General features: G+C 37.0%; 1 protein-coding gene across 2 annotated transcripts in view; it reads left to right on the top strand.

The window, feature by feature from the left end:
• The window catches only part of ASB5 (ankyrin repeat and SOCS box containing 5), a 63,578-nt gene that overhangs the window by 7,482 nt on the left and 35,270 nt on the right, over positions 1-20,826 (top strand). For both annotated transcript variants that reach the window (XM_009448600.4, XM_054683506.2), the window contains one exon: positions 1,277-1,561. In XM_009448600.4, the coding sequence (XP_009446875.2) occupies positions 1,366-1,561 (196 nt within the window). In that variant the 5' untranslated portion in view covers positions 1,277-1,365. The remainder of the gene's footprint in view (positions 1-1,276; positions 1,562-20,826) is intronic.

The raw sequence follows: 20,826 nt of genomic DNA, 5'->3' as shown, positions 1-20,826 counted from the left end.
TATTTTACAGTCATTTCTCCTGTGTTGGAATGTGTCAGGTAAATCTGTCCAGTCAGTTAAGATACTCAGCATAAAATGGATACACCAAGGGAGAGAAGCACACAACACTTACTAGTATGACCAGTCATGGGTATGCTCCTTATTCCAAGAATGGCCACTTCTATTTTCTTATGTTTGTTTTTTGTTATTTTGGAACTTCTCAAATGAATTAGGAAGCAAGTACCACAATCAACAGGCCCCAAACCCAGTCATAGAAATATGTAACTAAGCTCCCTGTAAGAAATGATATTTTGTATTTTGGCATATCATTTTTGGCTTAAATGCCAAAATATTGCTGCTGTATGTCATTTTCTTAATAATTTATTCTATTTCTCTTTTAAAATATAAGTTGCCTAAGGATACCTATATACAGATGCATTTCATTAATGAATAAAACATATTTGGGTTAACAAAGATTATAGGCCTAAAATGTATATTGTTTTCCTTGGTTTTGGACAGTCTTGATGAAATGCATATGTTTACTTGATAATTCTTTTGGATATGTCTTTTCTGACACCTCCCTCCCAGGTTTACATGCTTCCTCTTTGTGCTCCCTTAATACCTGTTTTTACCTTCTTTATATTTACCTGATTTCTTTTCCATTTCCTCCACTAGACTCTAAGTTCCTTGTGGCAGGGACCATTCTACTTGTCTTTGTCACTTCAAAATCTAGCAAAGGGTTTGACACATACCAAGTTCTTAAAAAGTGTCCATTGGATGAAGGAACCATGTTAAGTTATTAATCTGTGATGTTCCAGTGTAACGACTTGTAAGAAAAATGTTTTTTTCTTAATCAGTAAAAATAACATAATTGGTTAATTTGATGGGTAGTCATTAAAATACAAGCCATGGACTGTGTACTGATTTAGCTCATGGTCTACAAATAGTACAGTGCCATTTTAAAGCCTTAAATGATAGACAACTTTACTTGATATGAATATCATTTACATTAACAATGGGAACCCCATACACTGTCTTCAAATTGTTCTTGATAACTAAATATATAAAATGGAAAGGATATGCATATATATTTCAATATCTGGATTTTGAAATTTGGAGCACAGAGGTGGAGTGTCATTTTATATTGAGAATGGAAAGTCAGGAGACTTGCGACACGTGATGCAATTGCTTCCATGGAATATTTTCAGACCAATAGGAGTTTGCGAAGAACTTTTATGGAGTGTATAAATATTTTGAGCTGTAGGCATCACTACCAGCTGATATTTTCTTTCCTCAGGACCAGCTGTTCAGGAGCATCCCGGACGAGAGCCAGGCACATTTGAGACTTGGATCCAACTAAAGACCGCCGCAGATTCTTCTGCAGCAATGTCGGTGTTAGAAGAAAATCGGCCGTTTGCTCAACAATTATCCAATGTCTACTTTACAATACTTTCGCTGTTCTGTTTTAAGCTTTTTGTGAAAATCAGCCTTGCCATCCTCAGTCATTTCTACATAGTGAAAGGCAACCGCAAGGAAGCGGCAAGGATAGCAGCTGAATTTTATGGAGTAACCCAAGGACAAGGTATGTTTATGATAATCCTCTCTTGTTTCAAGTGGAGTTTAACTTTCATCTGATCCACAATTACATGTTTTCTTTTTAGACTGCTTCAAGGTAAATATTTTATAAACTTTTGTTAAGGGAAATACTTGTAACTCACTTCGTGGCTTTATAAAAAGGAAAATTACTTTTTTAATGTAAATGTTTGGCTTAAAATCAAGGTATCACTGCAAAAGAGATTAAGGAAGGCATACTATATATATAATAGGAATATATATATGTAATAGAAATATATCTATTCCTATTAAGAAACATTTTAAAAAGTTAAACATTTGATCTGCCAAGTCATAGTATTAGAGATTAGTTTTAGAAGTAATTGACTGCACTTCAGTCATCCTCTAATGTGTACCTGGATTGTATAATTTTAAATTAAATCTTTAGTTATGTGTAAAATAATTGTTATTAAAAAGAGGGGATTTCAAGATTTGGTTTCTCACAACTTTAATAAGATAACCGTTTGACTCTAAAATAAAGCACACACACAAAGAAGATTGACGGCATGTGTTTTTCTGATGGAATTGTTACTGCTCAGCTCAGTTTGTAAAAAATTGGTTATAAAAGGATAGAAACATAATTAATACACTTTATATGTGTGCAGCCAAGTGCATCCATGTTCTTTAGAAGAAATTGTGGTATGAAACCAAATGAGAAACAATATTACCCATAGACTTCAGAAGGTTGTAAAACCATTTAGGTTCTATTGGGTCGGTACTCTAAAAAATAAAAATGACTCATATGGCAGGCTTTAAAGTGCCATTTTTAAATTCTCATAGTCTTCAGATTCATTTCTGATTTGAAAATCAACAGGCATGCATGAATATTTATAGCCCAAATACCTCCAAAACAACTTAAATTGTCAGCATTGAAATTTACTATCACACAATTTAAACATGTAAACTTGAAAGAAAAGTCTCTTAGAGTAGAAAGCTTGCCTTCTTAAAATCCATGTTCCTACATTTTTCAATGTGGGATGCGACTCATTTTAAAATCTAGGTTACTCTATTAGTACATGGAAAGTTGAGTGAAGGTGGAAAATCTTTTTTAGTGTGTGAGGTAGATAGTGAGTACATGTTTCCTGAGGAAGACTGCAATTTGCAACATGAGGAATTGATGTTCTTATTCAAAATGAGGAAAATTTAAATGTTCATAAGAATCTCTTTAGGGAAAGATAAAATCTCAAGTAAATAGGCTGTATTTAACCCTTTACCTACCACCTCTGCCTTAGAACAGAGAGAACTATATTTTATACATTTATGGAGACTGGGGCTAACATTATCGCCCAGGCTGGAGTGTAGTGGAGTGTAGTGGCTCAATTCTCACTGTATCCTTGAACTCCTAGGCTCAAGGGATCATCCTGCCTTAGCCTCCTAAGTAGCTAGGACACACAACCATGCCTGACTAATTTTATTCTTTGTAGAGACAGAGTCTCAACATTGTCCGCCTAAGGTGGTCTCAAACTCCTGGGCTCAAGGGATCCTCCTGCCTCAGCCTCTGAAAGCTCTGGAATTACAGGTGTGAGCCTCCGTGCCAGGCCTGAACTATATCAAAATGTGACATATACACTATGTGATTAATCTGTACATAAAAAATTTAGTTGGCAAATGGAATATTTGTGTACAAAACAGCAAACATAGAAAACTAAATTTTAAAACAAAAGCCATATTTGCAGATACACGAGTAAACAGCTTACATGATCATAAAGTGGTAAAATTTACCCTCATGGGCGGCCTGTAGCACATTACTTCATAATCAGATCTTGTCTATGTATTATGAGAATTTCTCTACATTAACACATGAAATATTGCCTAAACAGAAGAAACTTTTTTGTGGGTTGAAAAGAGTTTTAGAGGAGGCCATGGAAGCTCCTTTTTGTACATATTTTCAAATAAAAAGAAACACTCATCCCCTCATTAGACTGATCTTAGTGTGCTTATGCTGGGAAATCATGGGAATATATGCAATGGTTTCCACATTCCCATATACTTTTAGGATTCTGTTTTAAATTAAATTAGAATTCTAGGATTTTTTGTCTCAAGAAGGAAAGAAAAAAGGAAATTAATATCAATAGGAAACACTTTTCCTGGAAATATAAAATGGAAGCAAAGTTTTTACAAATTTTGTTTTGTGTTATTTTTAATGTTAGATGTATTTAACAAAAATTTCCCCTCTAATATCATGCATTAATCTGTATATGAAACAATAGAATATAGTATTATAATTTTAATTCAATATAAGCATAATTTGTTTCTAATTTTATTTTAACATTAAGAGAGCAAATCAGGTACCTTATAAAACTCTTTCTTAATCTTCTAAGCATTCATTCTTTCTTGCCCAGGAAAATTATTACTTTCTACATTTTAACATAGCTTTTTCTTTTATTTACTATAAGTAAACTATTTTTTATTTTGTTTGTGTCTTTATAAGTCACTAATTAGGCTTAATTATCTCTGTTTAATCCAGCAATTTCCTCCTTCCTGGGAGAGATTATCACCTTCATTCCACTTTGAATTGGGTTTCTCATTCCTACTTTCAAGGCTTAGCCAGACTGCTCCCCAACATTTCTGATGTGGAGTTGCCAAATTCCATGAAATAAGAGATGGCGTGTATTATTTTCATGTCTTTCATAATCACTGAAGACCCTGTTGACAACATGCTGGATGCCCTCCCCATGAGCAGTAGTACTTTGGTGTGAAATAAAAGCAACTGTTAATTTTCTTAGATATTATTGCAAATCAGCTGATTGTATTAGACAAATATCTGGTGTTTTTTTTTTAAAGCTCTTTCCTATCAGACTTGAGACCAAGGTATGATTACCCATGAGAATGCTGAAAAGCTAAATGGTATCTAAAAATAGCTTAAGATATTTCCTTCTGGATCCTTTTGCTATTTCATTAAACTTTACAAATCTATCTTTTCATCTCTAAAGACTTTTATCACCCTCATCATCATACTGCAGGGGCCTATTCTTTGCTTTGCTTTTTTGTATAACTACCTCCTGTATCATCCTTCCTGCTAAGTGTCCTGATTACAATCTTTATGTATCAGAGGCCTAGTCTATTCTTGAAGCTAGCTCTTTACTTTGAAACCAACAGGGAGACTACCAGGCTTTCAAGACTACACTGAAATATTACACAGTATACAGAGAGAATGAGGATGTGGAGAAATGTGTTAATTTGGTGAAATCATACCAAAGGCCTAGAAGAAGCCATAAACTTCTTGACTCCCAAAGATACTTCAAGAGGCAGCTCTTCTCTTCTGTTAAGGGCAATACTTTTTAAGTTCTGTGTTAGACTCTGAAGAAGTTTAGCAGTTTTTGCTACAAATGGACAAGACAAGTTCTAAGCATTGATTTTTTGAGCACCCATGATATCAAGACACTGAGGATACGGTATACATAAAAGACAAAATGTATTATTGTTCTCATCCTTAAGTTTACATTCTAATTGAGGAGATAGGCTATCTACAGATAATAGTCACTTTCCAGAACACTCACTGCCAAATGACTCTAAAGAATGAATGGGTCATTTTCTAATCTGTACTTTTAGAGATACCTTCAAAGAGGAAGCAGAGCTTGAGGTGACTCCAGGAATGAGCAAGGCATGGATTTATGGGCGCACATGGACTGTTGGGAGTCAGTAGATTTGGCTGGAGTGGAGAGTTCATGCAGTAGAAAAGTTAACAATAAGTTGGGCCCAGATGTGAAGGAATTTGAATGCCATGCTAAACAATTCAGACTTAACTTTGAAGGCAGTAGGAGTCATTGAAAGTTTTTGGTATGAAAGAAGGTGGGAAAATAAAAAAGGGTATGTATTAAACCATAATTTAAAGTAGATTTATATAGTAATATTCTGTGGAGTTGGACGAGAGAGATTTGAAATAAGTTGACCAGTTACGACCTTGCCATGAGGAGATGAGGACCTAGACTAGTTTGGTAATAGTGGTACGGACAGAAAACATAGAATGACAACAAAAAATAAAGGCAAAGAAAAGAAAGAAAGAAAGAATCTGATGATGCCTGTAAATAGCATTCAAATAGCCTTTAAATTGGCAGAAAGAGAAAATGTTACCTTAGAGTAACATTTTCACATATTACTTTTTTCATTTTAACATAGCTTTTTCTCCCAGAGTTAGATACTAACATGTCAATCAGAAGACTGATTAGCCACACAGGTCAAGTCTGCAGGCAGCCTCCAGCCAAGGCCACCCCTTGAAAGTGGACCCTTAGAGCTTGGTGAGTCTGGTAGGTTACATACCTATCCCTACTGGGAAATATCAAAGTAAATCAGGAAGTAATGGAGTTAGAATCTGAATTCTAGTCTTGCATTTGATTTATTTAATGTATTCTTTTCATTCCAATTTATATTTTTAAACACCAAGGCTTCTGATTGTGACTTGGCTCCCATCTTGATCTGCCCACAGAAAGAAAATGTGCCAGCTTGCCCTCAGGACTGTTTTAGTCCATCTGGCATTTATAGGTCTTATTGCAAATTAATATATTTGCATCTTGATATCAATCAACAGTATTTTGTGTTCGTTGAGTTGTAAGTCCACTTCTGAGATGTAAATTTACTCCAGCTTTGCTGACAGATTTCTGAGCCTGCAAGGCCATGGACCAAATTTTGGATTGTGGAAAATTCATCAGGATAACGTGTCTCTGTGAGGCTGCTTGAGAAACAATCTGGTGACACTCAAGCTCTTCAGGCACTCCTTTCACGGTTGAGATTTTATGTAGAATACACAATGTATGTAGAATCATCATATAGAATATTTATGCTTGTGATTTCATAAGTTTTGTTTTAGGGTTGCCATTAATCATGCAATTTTTTTTTTTTGTCAAGTCTGTGGTAGACACTTGGAAATAGGACATAGTATAAATGTGTGACCTTAAGCTGAATGGCAGGTGAACTTGGCATTTTGGAGAATAGTGTAACCTGGATAGGAAAAGCGGTAAGAATTTGATGTAATATCTTTTTTTTCTCCATTAATAAACTCCATCCTAGGTTTAAAAGCAACTTTAGGAATTTAGCTTTACAGCAAATGCTAGCAATAGAAGCAGTAGTATTCTTTATACCTGTTTCTGAGGAGCAACTTGTTTCCTGTGACTTTTGGTGCTGCTGGTTACCTCTGCATGAGATTAGTTATCTTAGGGACATTCTGAGAATCTCAGCAAAGAATCTGTAGCAAATCTGTAGGATGACTTCTTAATAATATCTTTATTATATAAAGGTAAATATTCTCAATATGTGGAAGTTTTTGGACCATTTTCTATACGTAGGTGGAACAACTCCACAGAAGAATAACTGGAATCGATAGAACTGCTCTTGTATGACAAAATACATGACATTATACTCAAAAGTGCTACTATTTTTTTTTTCAAGGAGGTTTTAATTTTGTCCAAGCTCTACTTTTTCAGAAATGCCTAAACACTTTTGTGGAAGAAACCATTATAATCCTGCAAATCAAAAATGAAATCTGGGAACAAACTTACAAGTTTAGAAAAGACTCTGTCAAATTTTAATGTATTAATGCTTTTCCTCTCCTTCTGTTTCTTATTCATTTTGTGTTACTATAAAGGAATAGCTGAGGCTGGGGAAAGAAAACAGGTTTATTTAGCTCATGATTCTGGTGCCTGCTGAGGGCCTCAGGCTGTTTCCACTCATGACTAAAGGGAAGGGGAGCCAGCATGTGCAGAGATCACATGGTAAGACTCAAGAGAGTGGGGGCAGGTGTGTGTGCTTTTCAACAACCAGAACTCTCCGAAACTAATAGAGTGAGAACTCACTCAGCATCAAGGGAGGGAGGGCAAGCATTAATCTATCCATGAGAGATCCATCCCCATAACCCAAACATCTTCCATTAGACTATACACCTCCAACATTGAGCATCAAATTTCCACATGAGGTTTGGAGGGGACAAATATCAAAACCATAGCACTTAATAACTTTAGATTTGGAGAAATGCATAAATTTTTTAAGTTAAAAAATTGACATAGGTGGTGATAGTTTAGGAGGGATCAGTTTTCCTAGGAATATTCTTATATCTTTTGTTCATCTCTTCCTTCCTTTAATCATTCAGTTAGTTGCTCATTTATTACTTACAACATAATGTACTTGCCCAACACTTATTTATGTATCTACCAGGTCAAAGGCATTGTGCTAGGCCCTAAGGATAAACTATAGAAACTAACCACTGTCTTTCCCAACAGTGTACACAGTTTAGTGGAAGAAAGATGGATAGGCAAGTAATTTTAAAACATGGAAATTGCTATTTTACAAGATTAAAGAAGGTGCTATGGGAAGGTGCTATACAGAGAAATGTATGTAGAGCTAAGAATGGTTCTGCCTAGGATATGCCAGTTACACAGAAGCCATACTAACAATACACACATTCTCTCACACAACTAAGCATGCATCCTTATTCACAATGCTCAAAAACTTGCCAAGTCCCCACCTTCACTTCCTACCAACTTTTTCACTTCTCAATTTGTTATTTCTGACTCATATATATCTTACCTAAAGCTTTATCTTAGGCTCAGAGTTCTGTTGTTAAAAAAATTTATTTTTAGGAAGGACACAAGTATGCTTTGTGAAAAATGAAAAATATTTTGATGAAAAAATTTCAAAATGGAATTTGTGTACTTTGATAGGGGACGTTGATATTGTCAACGTTTTAAAATTTTTTACATAGTAAAGATAGAAAAGGAATGAAAACTAGGTCTTAACTTTCTGCTTCTCAATTTACTATCTCTTTTAGAAGACAGTGAATTATTAAAATAAGCTATTTTTCTTATTCATTGCCATAACTGCTATAGCTTTGAATGTAGCTTAGTTGAATAAATACTGGGATATCTACTCTCTTCCCGGCACAATGTTGTGTACTACATGCACATATACCAACATATCTATAATATATATAGTATTTAATAACTATAATATGTAATACATAACTAATATATAACATAAAATGCATACTATATCATGTATATAATTTCTGTATTATATATATGTATATGTTTGCCATGTGTGATATATGAGTAAAAGCAGAAGACTTGGATGAGCGGAGCCAAACATTGCAGAAGTAAGACAACCTAAACAGCAAGGAGGTAGAAAACCATATGGCGCTAAAAGGAAAACAGTCAAGTTTTGCAATTGATGTTCTCCTGTAAGTCAGAAAGGGAAGAGATTGAGGTCATCTGAGACTGTAAGCACTTCATAAATAAAGCAGAGCTTAAGGCAGAAATCCAAAGGCAGAACATATTTGGTTATGTAGATGTGGAGATGAAACCAAGCTAAATATAAAGAAAAAAAGAGGAAAAGTTTAGAATGTGGAGCCAAACAAGGCTGTCTCATCTGGAGCAAAGGTGGAAGTATAAATGTCAGGGATGAAGAAACGTAAGTTGAGTGGTTGATGCTAATGGGAAAAATAAACACACATTTCGAAGCATATATCTAAAAGTCAGAAGTTCTGTTAAGAACTTTCTAATACCTTTACAGGATTCAGCATATGAAAAAGGGTCGCTAGCTAATGACGGAAATAATTACCACCATAAATATTTTACAAAATACTTGGTATAATGATTTAATATGTCATTATGTGTGTTTCATGAAGTACATCTCAGAGAAGATGGAATACCTCCCCAACACTGACTCAGCACTGCGCATCCTCAGAGTGGTTCCATGGTAATTCTGTGGACTTGGGCAACAATTTTAGCAATTAAGCCCATTTTCTAAACTGCAGAGGAGAGAAGAACAATTATCCCCAGTGACAGATAAACCATGCCATTAAAAGCAGGTGAAGTATTTGGAACACCTCTTCCTCCAAAGCCACCCTCAAATAATTTTTAAAAATTAAAAAGACAGAAAGCATTTGCTTACTAGTGATGTAGAACTTTTCGCATTTCTTGCCGACGTGGTGGCTCACGCCTGTAACCCCAGCACTTTGGGAGGCTGAGGTAGGTGGATCACGAGGTCAGGAGATTGAGACCATCTTGGCCAGCAAGGTGAAACCCCATCTCTACTAAAAATACAAGAATTAGCTGGGTGTTGCAGCACGTGCCTGTAATCCCAGCTACTCGGGAGGCTGAGGAAGGAGAATCCTTGAACCTGGGAGGCGGAAGTTGCAGTGAGCCGAGATTGCGCCACTGAACTCTAGCCTGGCAACAGAGCTAGACTCCGTCTCAAAAAAACAAAACAAACAAACAAAAACAAACAACAGCAACAACAAAACAAAACATTATCAGCTGCATAGGGAACAAGTCATTTATTCTTTCCAGCCTTCCCTCAGCAATGCTACAAAGCAGACCACTGGCTTTTTAGACTGGAAATGCCCAAAGAATATCATGTCAGGGAGGGAGAGGCTTAAGGAGTATCATAAATTGTTAAATGAATACTGAAAGAATCTTCCAGGTAGTCTGTGATTAAACAAGTCCACTCTGTGAAATTTAGGTTAAAGGTGAACATATATTAGATGATTTTTTTCTCAATCCTCATTCTACAATTCCTCATTGGTTACCATGGAAAAGGATTTTAAAAATCTGTCTTACAGATTTAAGATAGATGAATATCCCATATTTAAGGTAGATTTAAGATTTTTCTAGAAGGCCGTCAGGGGCTCAGAAGCTAGGGTGGTGTGAGGGGGCAAGGTCCCCATGGGTCCCCTTCCCCCTTTTGAACAGAACAACTCTACTTTCATAAATCTTCATAAGTTGGGCTTTAAAATAGTAATAATTTTTTCTTCAAAGAAAGGGATAAAATAATATTTAAAACTAGACTGTCCCAGTTTATGGAAAATATTATTTGTTACACATATCTTTACAGAACCTAACCATCTGATAATATGAGTCATAGCTGAATATCCTTTGGAAATTCTTTCCTAGGGATTAGATGAGCAGCAAATATTTGAGGCCTGTCAGGCATGTACATAACTATGTGAAATGTCAGGAAGGCATCCTCTCTCTATCAGGGCAGCTAAAATTTCCATGCCACCAGTACCCACTGAGTAAAATAGAAACCTTCAGAAATACACATACTCTTTCCAGAAGGCTTATAGTCTTAAACTACGGGTAGAGTACAAACAAACTGAAATTTAACACCAAAATGCCATTCATGTTTTTAAATAGAAGCACTGGCTCACCTCAACTGTCAAGTGTGCAGTGTGATTTAAATGAAAGCTGACAATGATAAAATTTAAGTGAAGGCCCATCCATTGGAAATCTGCTCTTCACCATCATAATGCCGCAAAGTCCCTTGTGAATTGAATCAGGTAAGGCTGTCAAAGTGAGAAAGGAAGCAATCCTTCTTCTAAAGCAGTCTCAAGACTTCTTCTAAAGCAGACTCAATGCACTACAAGAGCTGTTAAATAATGACCATGGAAACAGCGGTGACTTTGGTAGTGACTCAACCCCTCACTAGCAACCAAATACATCTTTGATTAGCCACTGAGGAGATTTATGTGCACTTATGTTTTCCAAATTCTACTTCATTCACTAGAGAAATGGTGTTTCCATCATTCATCAAGTAAAAGTAATAGTTCATTTTTAGAATGAAATGATGCACCTAATGAATTCTTGAATTTGGAAGTTTTGTGTCTTACTTCTATCTTGACCTGTGATCTAGAATCATGAATTTGGAAAAGGAAAAAGTGCTAATTCTTTAGAGCTCAAATACACAGGTCGCAGATCTGTTGCATCCAGGAAAGAATAAATACTTCATTGTAACTCCAAGAACTAAAAGAAAAGGAGTAAAATGAAACTGTAAGCATCTCTCTCCTTCTCTCTCTCTCCTACCCACCATAGTTATGATGAAAATGCCCAAGTAGAATCTAGTATAGGGGCTAAGTTTTCTGGCTACTTACCATTACTCAGATAAACCAACAAAACAAGACTGGCTCTGGTTGGAGAAAAAAAACCTTTACTGAACATTAAGTCCCAAAACAATAGTTGCATATCTAATTGGTGTGACATTCCAAGAATGTGAAAAGAAATCTGTTTAAGTAAGCTTAGTATTTGGAGTCTACTGAAACTGATGATACTATTTTTTTGAAAAAGCATTTTTATTTTTATTTATGAAACTTAATTGAATTCAGTGATCGAGATTTTGTAGGTTTAAAGCTCCATTTTAGAAAGCATGTACAAAATGACTACAAACCTGGTTCTATAGCATTATAATGAATATTCCATTACTTTTGAAAGACAATGTTTTTAAGTAGAAGAAAAAAAACTATGTACTTTATAATTAACCTAAGGCTCATGAGACAAACCTGTGATTCTTGCCAAATACTTGACTAGAGACTGAATTTTAACGGGCTACAAGAAAAGTAGATCAGTCAAAACTGCTTTTATTATGGAGAAGAAAATTTCAATTTCCTAGACCAAAGTCACTTGGTCCTTGAAATAACTCTCAATGGCATGCAGGAAAAACACTGCTTTGGATATTGAAGAAAGTCAGCAAATGGTTGTAGAATGAATAAAAGACCTTAAAAAAAGAGAAAATGGAGGTTAAAAACCCCTTGCATATTGCACAATGTTTGACCCAGACATAAATTGTTCTGTCATGGTTGTAGCGTTTTCTAGCTGTGTGATCTCAGGAAAGTTGCTTAACGTCTGTAGATCTCAGTTTAATGGAGGTATTGATACTACTTGAGCGGATTCATAGAAATCTTACATGAAATATAATTTATTACCTTAATCACTTGCCACAGTGTCTGGCGTAAAGTCAACACTCTATAGATGTTAGCTTTCTATATCATACTTTTTTAAAAAATTCAAAAACAGGATAGAATTGCCTATAATTTAGTAACACAGGAAAGCATCAGTAGGAAAAGATAGTAACATTAACATTCTAATAAATTAACTATGTTTGCCAAACGGTTACTACAAGCACATAATATAATACCAGGACCTGTCTACTAAGCAGGTGTTCTACCCCAGGATCATATTAGCTCTTTGGTTAGATCGTTTCAGAGGTCAGCTTGATTTATCTGCCAATGTAACAATTCACTGAAGCTCTAAAGAGCATAGTAAGTTGTCAGTTTTTTCGGGTAGTAACTAACTAGAAGAAGCAGAATTCCAACCCAGATTCCTCTTCCACTCCACGGTCTTTCTCACCGAATAAACACGGGGTGAGTGGCAAAATCAAAGCCTCGTGTGCATGAGGTCTCTGTGCCATCCATGCGCCTTGTCGACTGGCCCTTTCTATATAAAAGGAAAGATATTGGAGAACTATAACTATTTTAAAAGACAGAAAATACAAAGCTTGCCAAAAGTAAGCCATTTATTTTATGCCTTTAAGACTCAAGGTATGTTTTTGCAGGTACTCCCTCTGATACAAAGGAAAGTAAGACATTCTGAGCTGTTCCATAGGATTGGAGCAAAGTAATGCAGAGTTTGGCTAGTGTGACCAGGACCTAGGCAGAATGTTAAGGTTGGGAAGGCTAGTTCAGAGTTGGGAGTTTTAAAATTACTTGCAGAAATTTCTTCTACAATCTTATTCTGTCCAAGAAACTTTTCTTGACAGAAATTCTTCAAACAGAAATGTTTTCCTGGGCGCATTTGGTCAAATACCTGGTCATGGTTGTGCTGTGGGAAAGCCTGGGTTGCTCTGAAAGAACTCTTTGATGAGTTACATAACAGCATGTAACAATGGCAAGTCTTGGCAAATTCTTGGCTCTCCATTATAGTCAGTGCCACAGAAAGAGTCAAAGCTGCTTAACCTCCAGCACACAACAAAGCACCAGATAGTAACGTCCTTTGCCAAACCATCCTTCTTAAAAGCCTCTTGTCCTTTTATTTTATTTTCTCATAATCTCTGGCAGCTGATAGCGAAAGACAAAATCTAATGACAACATTCACAACAAAGAACTGAGTCAGCTAGTTCAGGGATTTGGCTTTTTTCCTTTATTTTCTCTGCTCCTTTCTGCCAGCTGGTCTCTTCAGGAAGTGACCAAAACATAGTTTTTCTTTTCTTTTTTTCTTGGAGTGCAGTGGTGCGATATTGGCTCACTGCAACCTCTGCCTCAGGCTCAAGCAATCCTCCCGCCTCGGCCCCCCATGTAGCTGGGACTACAGGTGCAAGCAACCATGCCCAGCTACTTTTTGTAATTTTTGTAGAGACGGGGTTTCACCATGTTGCCCAGGCTGGTCTCAGACTCCCGAGGTCAAGCCTTCCACCTGCTTTGGCCTCCCTAAGAGCTAGGATTACAGGCATGAGCCACCATGCCTGGCAAAACATAGTTTTCCTTGTCATATCTTACAGAAAGTTTTTTTCCTTATGAGAAAAAAGAAAAACAAACCATTTAAAAATAAGCAGAGTATATTTGGAAATGAAGATATGGAATTATCTCATAGAATCATTGAAAGACCTCAAACTTGAATTCATATTTTGAATTATCTGGAGCCTTATGCACAGGTTTAGAAAGTATCGATCCTAAAACTGAGCTTTCCAGGAACCCTTGCCCCTTTACCAGGCCACTGCAAAGCCTGTCTGAAGGTGGCTAAGCCTCCAATGAGAAAATAATAAAACGCAAAGAATGATTTTTGTATTCTTTCTTTGCTATGAGACCATTATACCATAAATGTTAACAATAGGGAACAAAATTATAATAAAAACAGTGGGAAAATTAATGCTCTTAGTTGCAAGATCTGAGATGCTAGCTTTCTCCTATGTGATGTAGGCAGGTGTGAATCTCAGCCTCAAGTCAGAAATGAGTTTTTACTACTCAAAGCTTGGCAGGAATATGATGAAGGACAAAGAACTCTCTCAAAATGGAATATCTTATGGTGAACTGCAAACTTGAGAGTAACATTTTTGAATAACACAGCCATATATGACAGCCCCTAAAAGTTTCAGGACATAGCTCAGTCTTGCTAGTCTCTAATAGACTTTTAAGGAATAATGCTAATAATACAATAATGACCTTTTGTTCTCTGAGATTATAGAAATCCAGTTCTGTGTGATAATACCAGAATAGTAGTATTGTAACATAATTGCTATTTTTCTTTCTTTTTAAAAATAATTTCAACCTTTATTTTAGATTCAGGAGATACAGGTTTGTTACCTGGGTATGTTGTATGATGCTGAGGTTTGGGTTACAATTGATCTCATCACCCAGGTACTGAGCATAATACCCAGTAGTTAGTTTTTCAACCCGTACCCCCATCTCTGCCTCCCTCTCTAGTAGTCCCCTGTGTCTACTGCTGCCATCTTTATGTCCATGAGTACACATTGTTTAGCTCCCACTTATAAGTGACAACACGCAGCATTTAGTTTTCTGTTCCTACATTAAGTTGCTTAGGATAATGGCTTCCAGCTGCATCCACGTTGCTGCAAAGGACATGATTTTGTTCTTTTATGGCTGTGTAGTATTCCATGGTGTGTATATACCATATACTCTTTATCCAATCCACTGTTGATGAGCATCTAGGTTGAATCCACATATTTACTCTTGTGAATAGTGCTGTGATGAATATACAAGTGCACGTGCCTTTTTGTTAGAACAGTTTCTTTTAGGTATATACCCAGTAATGGGATTGCTAGTTTGAATGGTAGTTCAACTCTTAGTTCCTTGAGAAATCTCCAAACTGCTTTCCACAGCAGTTGAATTAATTTACATTCCCACCAATGTTGTATGACCATTCCCATTTCTCCGCAGCTTCCCCAGCATCTGTTGTTTTTTCTTTTTAATAACAACTGTTCTGACCAATGTGAGATGGTATCTCATTGTGGTTTTTTGTTTGTTTGTTTGTTTGTTTGAAGACGGAGTCTTGCTCTGCCACCCAGGCTGGAGTGCAGTGGCATGATCTTGGCTCACTGCAACCTCCACCTTCCGGGTTCAAGTGATTCTCCTGCCTCAGCCTCCTGAGTAGCTGGGATTACAGGCACGCGCCACCATGCCTGGCTAATTTTTGTATTTTTAGTAGAGATGGGGTTTCACCATGTTGGTCAGGCTGGTCTCAAACGCCTGACCTCGTGATCCACTCGCCTCGGCCTCCCAAAGTGCTGGGATTACAGGCATGAGCCACCGCACCTGGCCCTCATTGTGGTTTTGATTTGCATTTCTCCAGTGATTAGTGATGTAGAGCATTTTTTCATATATTTGTTGGTCACTTGTATGTCTTCTTTTGAGAAGTGTCTTTTCATGTCTTTTGCCCATTTTCTAATGGGGTTGTTTTTTGCTTGTTGAATTAAGTTCCTTATAGATTCTGGACATTAGGCCTTTTTGTTAGATGCAAAGTTTGTGAATATCTTCTTCCATTCTGTAGGTCACTTGTTTACTCTGTTAATAGTTTCTTCTGCTGTGCAAAACTTTAATTAGGTTCCATTTGTCATTTTTTTTTTTTTTTTTGCAATTGCTTTTGAGGGCTTAGTCATAAAGTCTTTCATAAGGCTGATGTCCAGAATGGTGTTTCCTAGGTTTTATTCTAGGATTCTTATAGTTTGAGGATCTACATTTAAATATTTAATCTATTTTGAATTAATTTTTGTATGTGGTGTAAGGAAGGGGTCCAGTTTCATTTTCTGCATATAGCTAGCCAGCTATTCCAGAATCATTTATTGAATGGGGAGTCCTTTCCCCACTGTTATTTTTGTCAACTTTGTTGAAGATCAGGGGGCCGTAGGTCTGCAGCATTTCTGCACTCTCTATTCTGTTCCATTGGTCTATGTATTTGTTTTTGCACCACTACCACGCTGTTTCAGTTACTGTAGCCTTAGAGTATAGTTTGGATTCTGGTAATGTGATGCCTCTGGCTTTGTTCTGTTTGCTTAGGATTGTTGTGGCTCTTCAGGCTCTTTTTTGGTTCCATAGTTCCATCTTACTTTTATAATAGGTTTTTCTAGTTCTGTGAAAAATGATGTTCCTGGTTTGGCAGAAGTAACACTGAATCTGTAAACTTCTATGGGCAGTATGGCCATTTTAATGATACTGATTTTTCGAATCCACGAGCATGGAAATTTTTTGTTTGGATCATCTATGATGACTTTTACACTGTTTTGTGGTTCTCCTCATAGAGATCTTTCACCCTCTGGGTTAGATACATTCATAGGTATTTTGTTGTTGTTGTTGCAGCTATTGTAAATGTAAAATGCAAGCTATTGTAAATCAAGATTGTGTTCTTGATTGGGCTCTCAGCTTCAGTGTTATTGGTGTATAGAAATGCTGATGATTTTTGTACATTAATTTTGTATCCTGAAACTTTACTGAAGGTGTTTATCAGTTCCAGGAGACCTTTGCTAGAGTTCTTAGAGTTTTCTAAGTAAAGAATCACATCATCAGCAAAAAGAGATAGTTCAATGATTTCTATTTGGATGCTTTTTATTTCTTTCTCTTGCCTGATTGCTCTGGCAAGGACTTTCAATATTATAGGAACAGGAGTAATGAGAGTGGGCATCATTGTCTTGTTCCAGTTCTCAGCAGGAATGCTTCCAGTTTTTGCCTGTTTAGTATGAACTATTTTTCAAAATAGCTAAATCCTAGGTTCTTTAAAAGCTATGTTTGAAACTTGGTAAAATACCAGTCAAAAAGTTTACCAGAATGTGTGCACTGTTGTGCTTTATAAACTGTGTATAAAAGAACTTTTAGTAAATCACTGAATTTTGTCCTTTGGAAATAAACAATCTGTTTTATAAATGTACATTTTTTAGACTACATTTTTAAAAATTGAGGTATATCTGTGAGTTGTTTTTCCAGTATATATTATGTGATTAATATTTGAAGACAGGAGACAATGAGAAATGGAAAAAAGTAAACATCCTCTTCAACATAAAGTAAGTCTCATGTTTCTCAAAGTTTTGTAATTGGACTTAGTACATGTGTATAGTCAGTCTCTTTTGACGTTTTCTTTTCCTAGGCTTTGACCTGAACATGCCCTACCTCACACTTTAATGTAATGATAATACATTATATTTTTGTTATAATTCACAAACTTTCACGCATGCCATAATCCTCATAACTGTGCCCTCATAAGGTAATGGTATTATGTTATGCTTCCTTTGTAGAGAAGAAAAAAGGCTTTAAACTGCAGAGGCATTTGCTCAAGGTTATTGATCTTAGAGGAAAGTAAAAATGTGAGCCCTAGTCTTCTGACATTGCTTCTGACATCATGCATTCTTACCATTTGTGAGATTTTGTTTCTTTATATTATGAAACAGGCAGTGTCCTTTGTCTAGAGCTAATATCTGTATTGGATTGCAATCTGTCTTTCAGAGTCTTTGTACCAACCCCAGCAAGACATGGATTATCTTAATATTTTCCGTGTGGCTTTTTCCCCATCTTCATGACAGCCTAAACAAACTCAATACTGACCATCTCATCAAGTCAATATCATTACTAGCTTGTATGCCATATGAAGACAGGTTCACTTCATCTTCGGAATTTAGACAAATGCCAGCACATGGCAGGTTCTTAATGAATATTAATGGAAGGAAGAAAGGGAAAGAGGAAGGGAGAAAGTGAGGGGACTCAAACTTAAGTGAATGGAATTTGTTACCCTTTTCAATGCAGGATGGTACCTGTTCTAACTGTCCCTAGCTGAATGTTGTGGGTGCATGTGCACTGAATACGTGTTAATGGATATTGATTCTGGAAGTTAATTTTCAAACAACAAGTGAAGACAGAAAATCAATACTGTCCGAAGTTGAATCTATAAGTAATGCCTTCCATTCCTTCTTCTTAATCAGACATATTGTCCCTTTTCCCGATTTCTTTTAACCTCAAAAAGTGGCATTAGAACAGCACCCCTGCACACTCCGCCAAATAAAAATATTTTATATGCGTGTCTTTTTCTTTTCTTTTTTTTTTTTTTTGAGACAAGGTCTTGCTCTGTCACCCAGACTGGAGTACAGTGCTGTGATCATAGCTCACTGCAGCCTCAAGCTCCTGGACTCAATCCATCCTCCTGCCTCAACCTCCTGAGTAGCTGGGTCTACAGGTGTGTACCACCATGCCTGGCTAATTTTTGTATTTTTTGTGGAGATGGGGTCTAGCCATGTTGCTTGCCCAGGGTGGTCTCGAACTCCTGGGCTTAAGTGATCCTCCTGCCTCCGCCTAATGCTGGGATTATAGGCGTGAGCAATCATGCTGGTCCTATGTGTTTCTCTTTAACTAGAATCAGTTAATGGCTGCTAATGTATTCAAGTATTTTTTCATGTCTTATTAACTCAAAGATCGTTTTCCTTTAAGTAAAGAACACTGCTTGTTCACCTTTTGATTCTCCATTTTTAATTGAATACATTTTTATTCTTAATCTTTTAAGCTTTCTGAGCCAATCTTGAAACAATTTTTTTTTTTTTTTTTTAATGAGACAGAGTCTCACTGTGTTGCCCAGGCTGGAGTGCAGTGGCGCGATCCTGGTTCACTGCAACCTCTGCCTCCTGGGTTCAAGCGATTCTCCTGCCTCAACCTCCTGAGTAGCTGGGATTACAGGCACGCGCCACCGTGCCCGGCTAATTTTTTGTATTTTTAGTAGAGCTGGGGTTTCCCCATGTTGGCCAGGCTGGTTTCAAACTCCTGACCTCAAGTGATCCGTCTGCCTCAGCCTCCCAAAATGCTGGGATTACAGGCATGACCCACTGCAACCGGCCGGAACATTATTAAACATTGTTTGTGTATTTAAGATTGAATGCTCAATATGGTACTTCAAAGTGTGTGTGGCAAAGAGAAAACATCACAGACACCAGGTATGGGAACTATAACTGACAAGGAGATTACTCGCTTTTTTCTCTCAAGCAGACCAGAAAATTATCAAGTGTTAGATGGTGTCACAGGAAGGGCTACGGTTGATATAAAACTGAGAATCGGTACCTGCTAAAAACAGCCACTCTGGACTTTAGATCTTCACCCTTCCAGGTACTCTGCATTGATGCTTGTGTCCTAAATCCTTTTGTATCTGTTTTAGTTAACAAAGGTAAGAATGATTAAACAAACAAGAAATAGAAATCTTACTTTTGCGCATGCACACAACTGGCTTATTCATACATAGGCTGCTAGAAGATTCCGATGGGAGGGATGATCTGTCTCCAGCGATGGGAAATCTATTTTCCTGCAGTCACTGTAAAGCAAGGGAAAGAGAAGGAAGCAGCTCCCATAGTGAGCGAGGTCTCCTGTTTGGAGATAGTTGGACAAAGGCACAGTATCTGCAGGACACCCGCTGTCCTGCCAGCATGGACAGGATGCCACCTTGGCATGTAAAACTGGAGTTGAGACCAGCACATCTGCGACTCCTGACTTTCTGTGCTTTCTGCTCTTAAGATACACTTCTGCAAATACGTTTGATTTTCATTAAAAGTATCAACATAAAACGTCCCAACTGCTGTCAGAAGCTAAACCTCCCATGAGCACATGGTTAAGCGGTGATAAAACTATCTGTGGCTAGAGCCATGGGGAGGAGAAGGTTTATGTGTAAAATGGTTCTTACATGAAGTCCTTGTCCATGGTGCAGATCAGATTTTCTCCTCGGCAGCTGTTGAGCTCAGACTAGAGAACACAGATTGTTGATTTTATTCCTTGTATGGATTTGCGACCCTTTGAAAATTTCAAGCTGGCAGTTGGTAGATAAAACAGTGTGTGAACAAAGTGGGTAAAAAGAATGAAAGGACCAGAAAAGTGTCATTTTATAAGAATGGTAAATGCCCAGTTCTTATGTACATGCCAGGAACTGCTCTAAACAAGTACCATTATAAACGCGTTTAATCTTTATGAAAACCTTATGATGTAGGTGCTGGTGATGAGAGATCTGTTTCTGTCTTCCTTGTTTTATATTCACTGGTTTAGATTTGTTCGCACGTGGCGTTAACTAGCAATCTAGTACATTGGAAAGAGTCCAAGTCAGAAGCAGACGATCTCTGTTCCTGTCTTGTTTTGCTGACAGCCCTATGAGCCGCTTTGAGAATACCACCTCCCCTCTCTCGACCTGTTTCTTTATCTGCAAATTGAAGGAGTTAGACGGGATCACTGGTTTTTGAATCTTTTCTAAAGCCATTGGGCCTTTCTTTTGTGATCTGGAAGGTCATTTTGTAAAGCTGAGAGTGGAAGCTACCCTGATGGGAGACAGCCCACACTTTGCCAGCACACTCTGAGGTACTTTATTGAACTCCTCGGGCTCTTTGAAGCCATTTGTAAATGGCTAAAGAAAATGATTTCTACGTCCACTTTTAGCTCTGAATGCTAAATAATGCTATGCACATTTATTTTGACTTTTGGTGAATCAGTTTCCTGGCCAGAGAAACTTTTAGCAC

Source organism: Pan troglodytes, chromosome 3 (genome assembly GCF_028858775.2).
Source record: "Pan troglodytes isolate AG18354 chromosome 3, NHGRI_mPanTro3-v2.0_pri, whole genome shotgun sequence".
In the NCBI taxonomy this organism is placed as follows: domain Eukaryota; kingdom Metazoa; phylum Chordata; class Mammalia; order Primates; family Hominidae; genus Pan; species Pan troglodytes.
The sequence above is the reverse complement of the archived record's forward strand: the minus strand, read 5'-3'. Positions and strand labels throughout refer to the sequence as shown.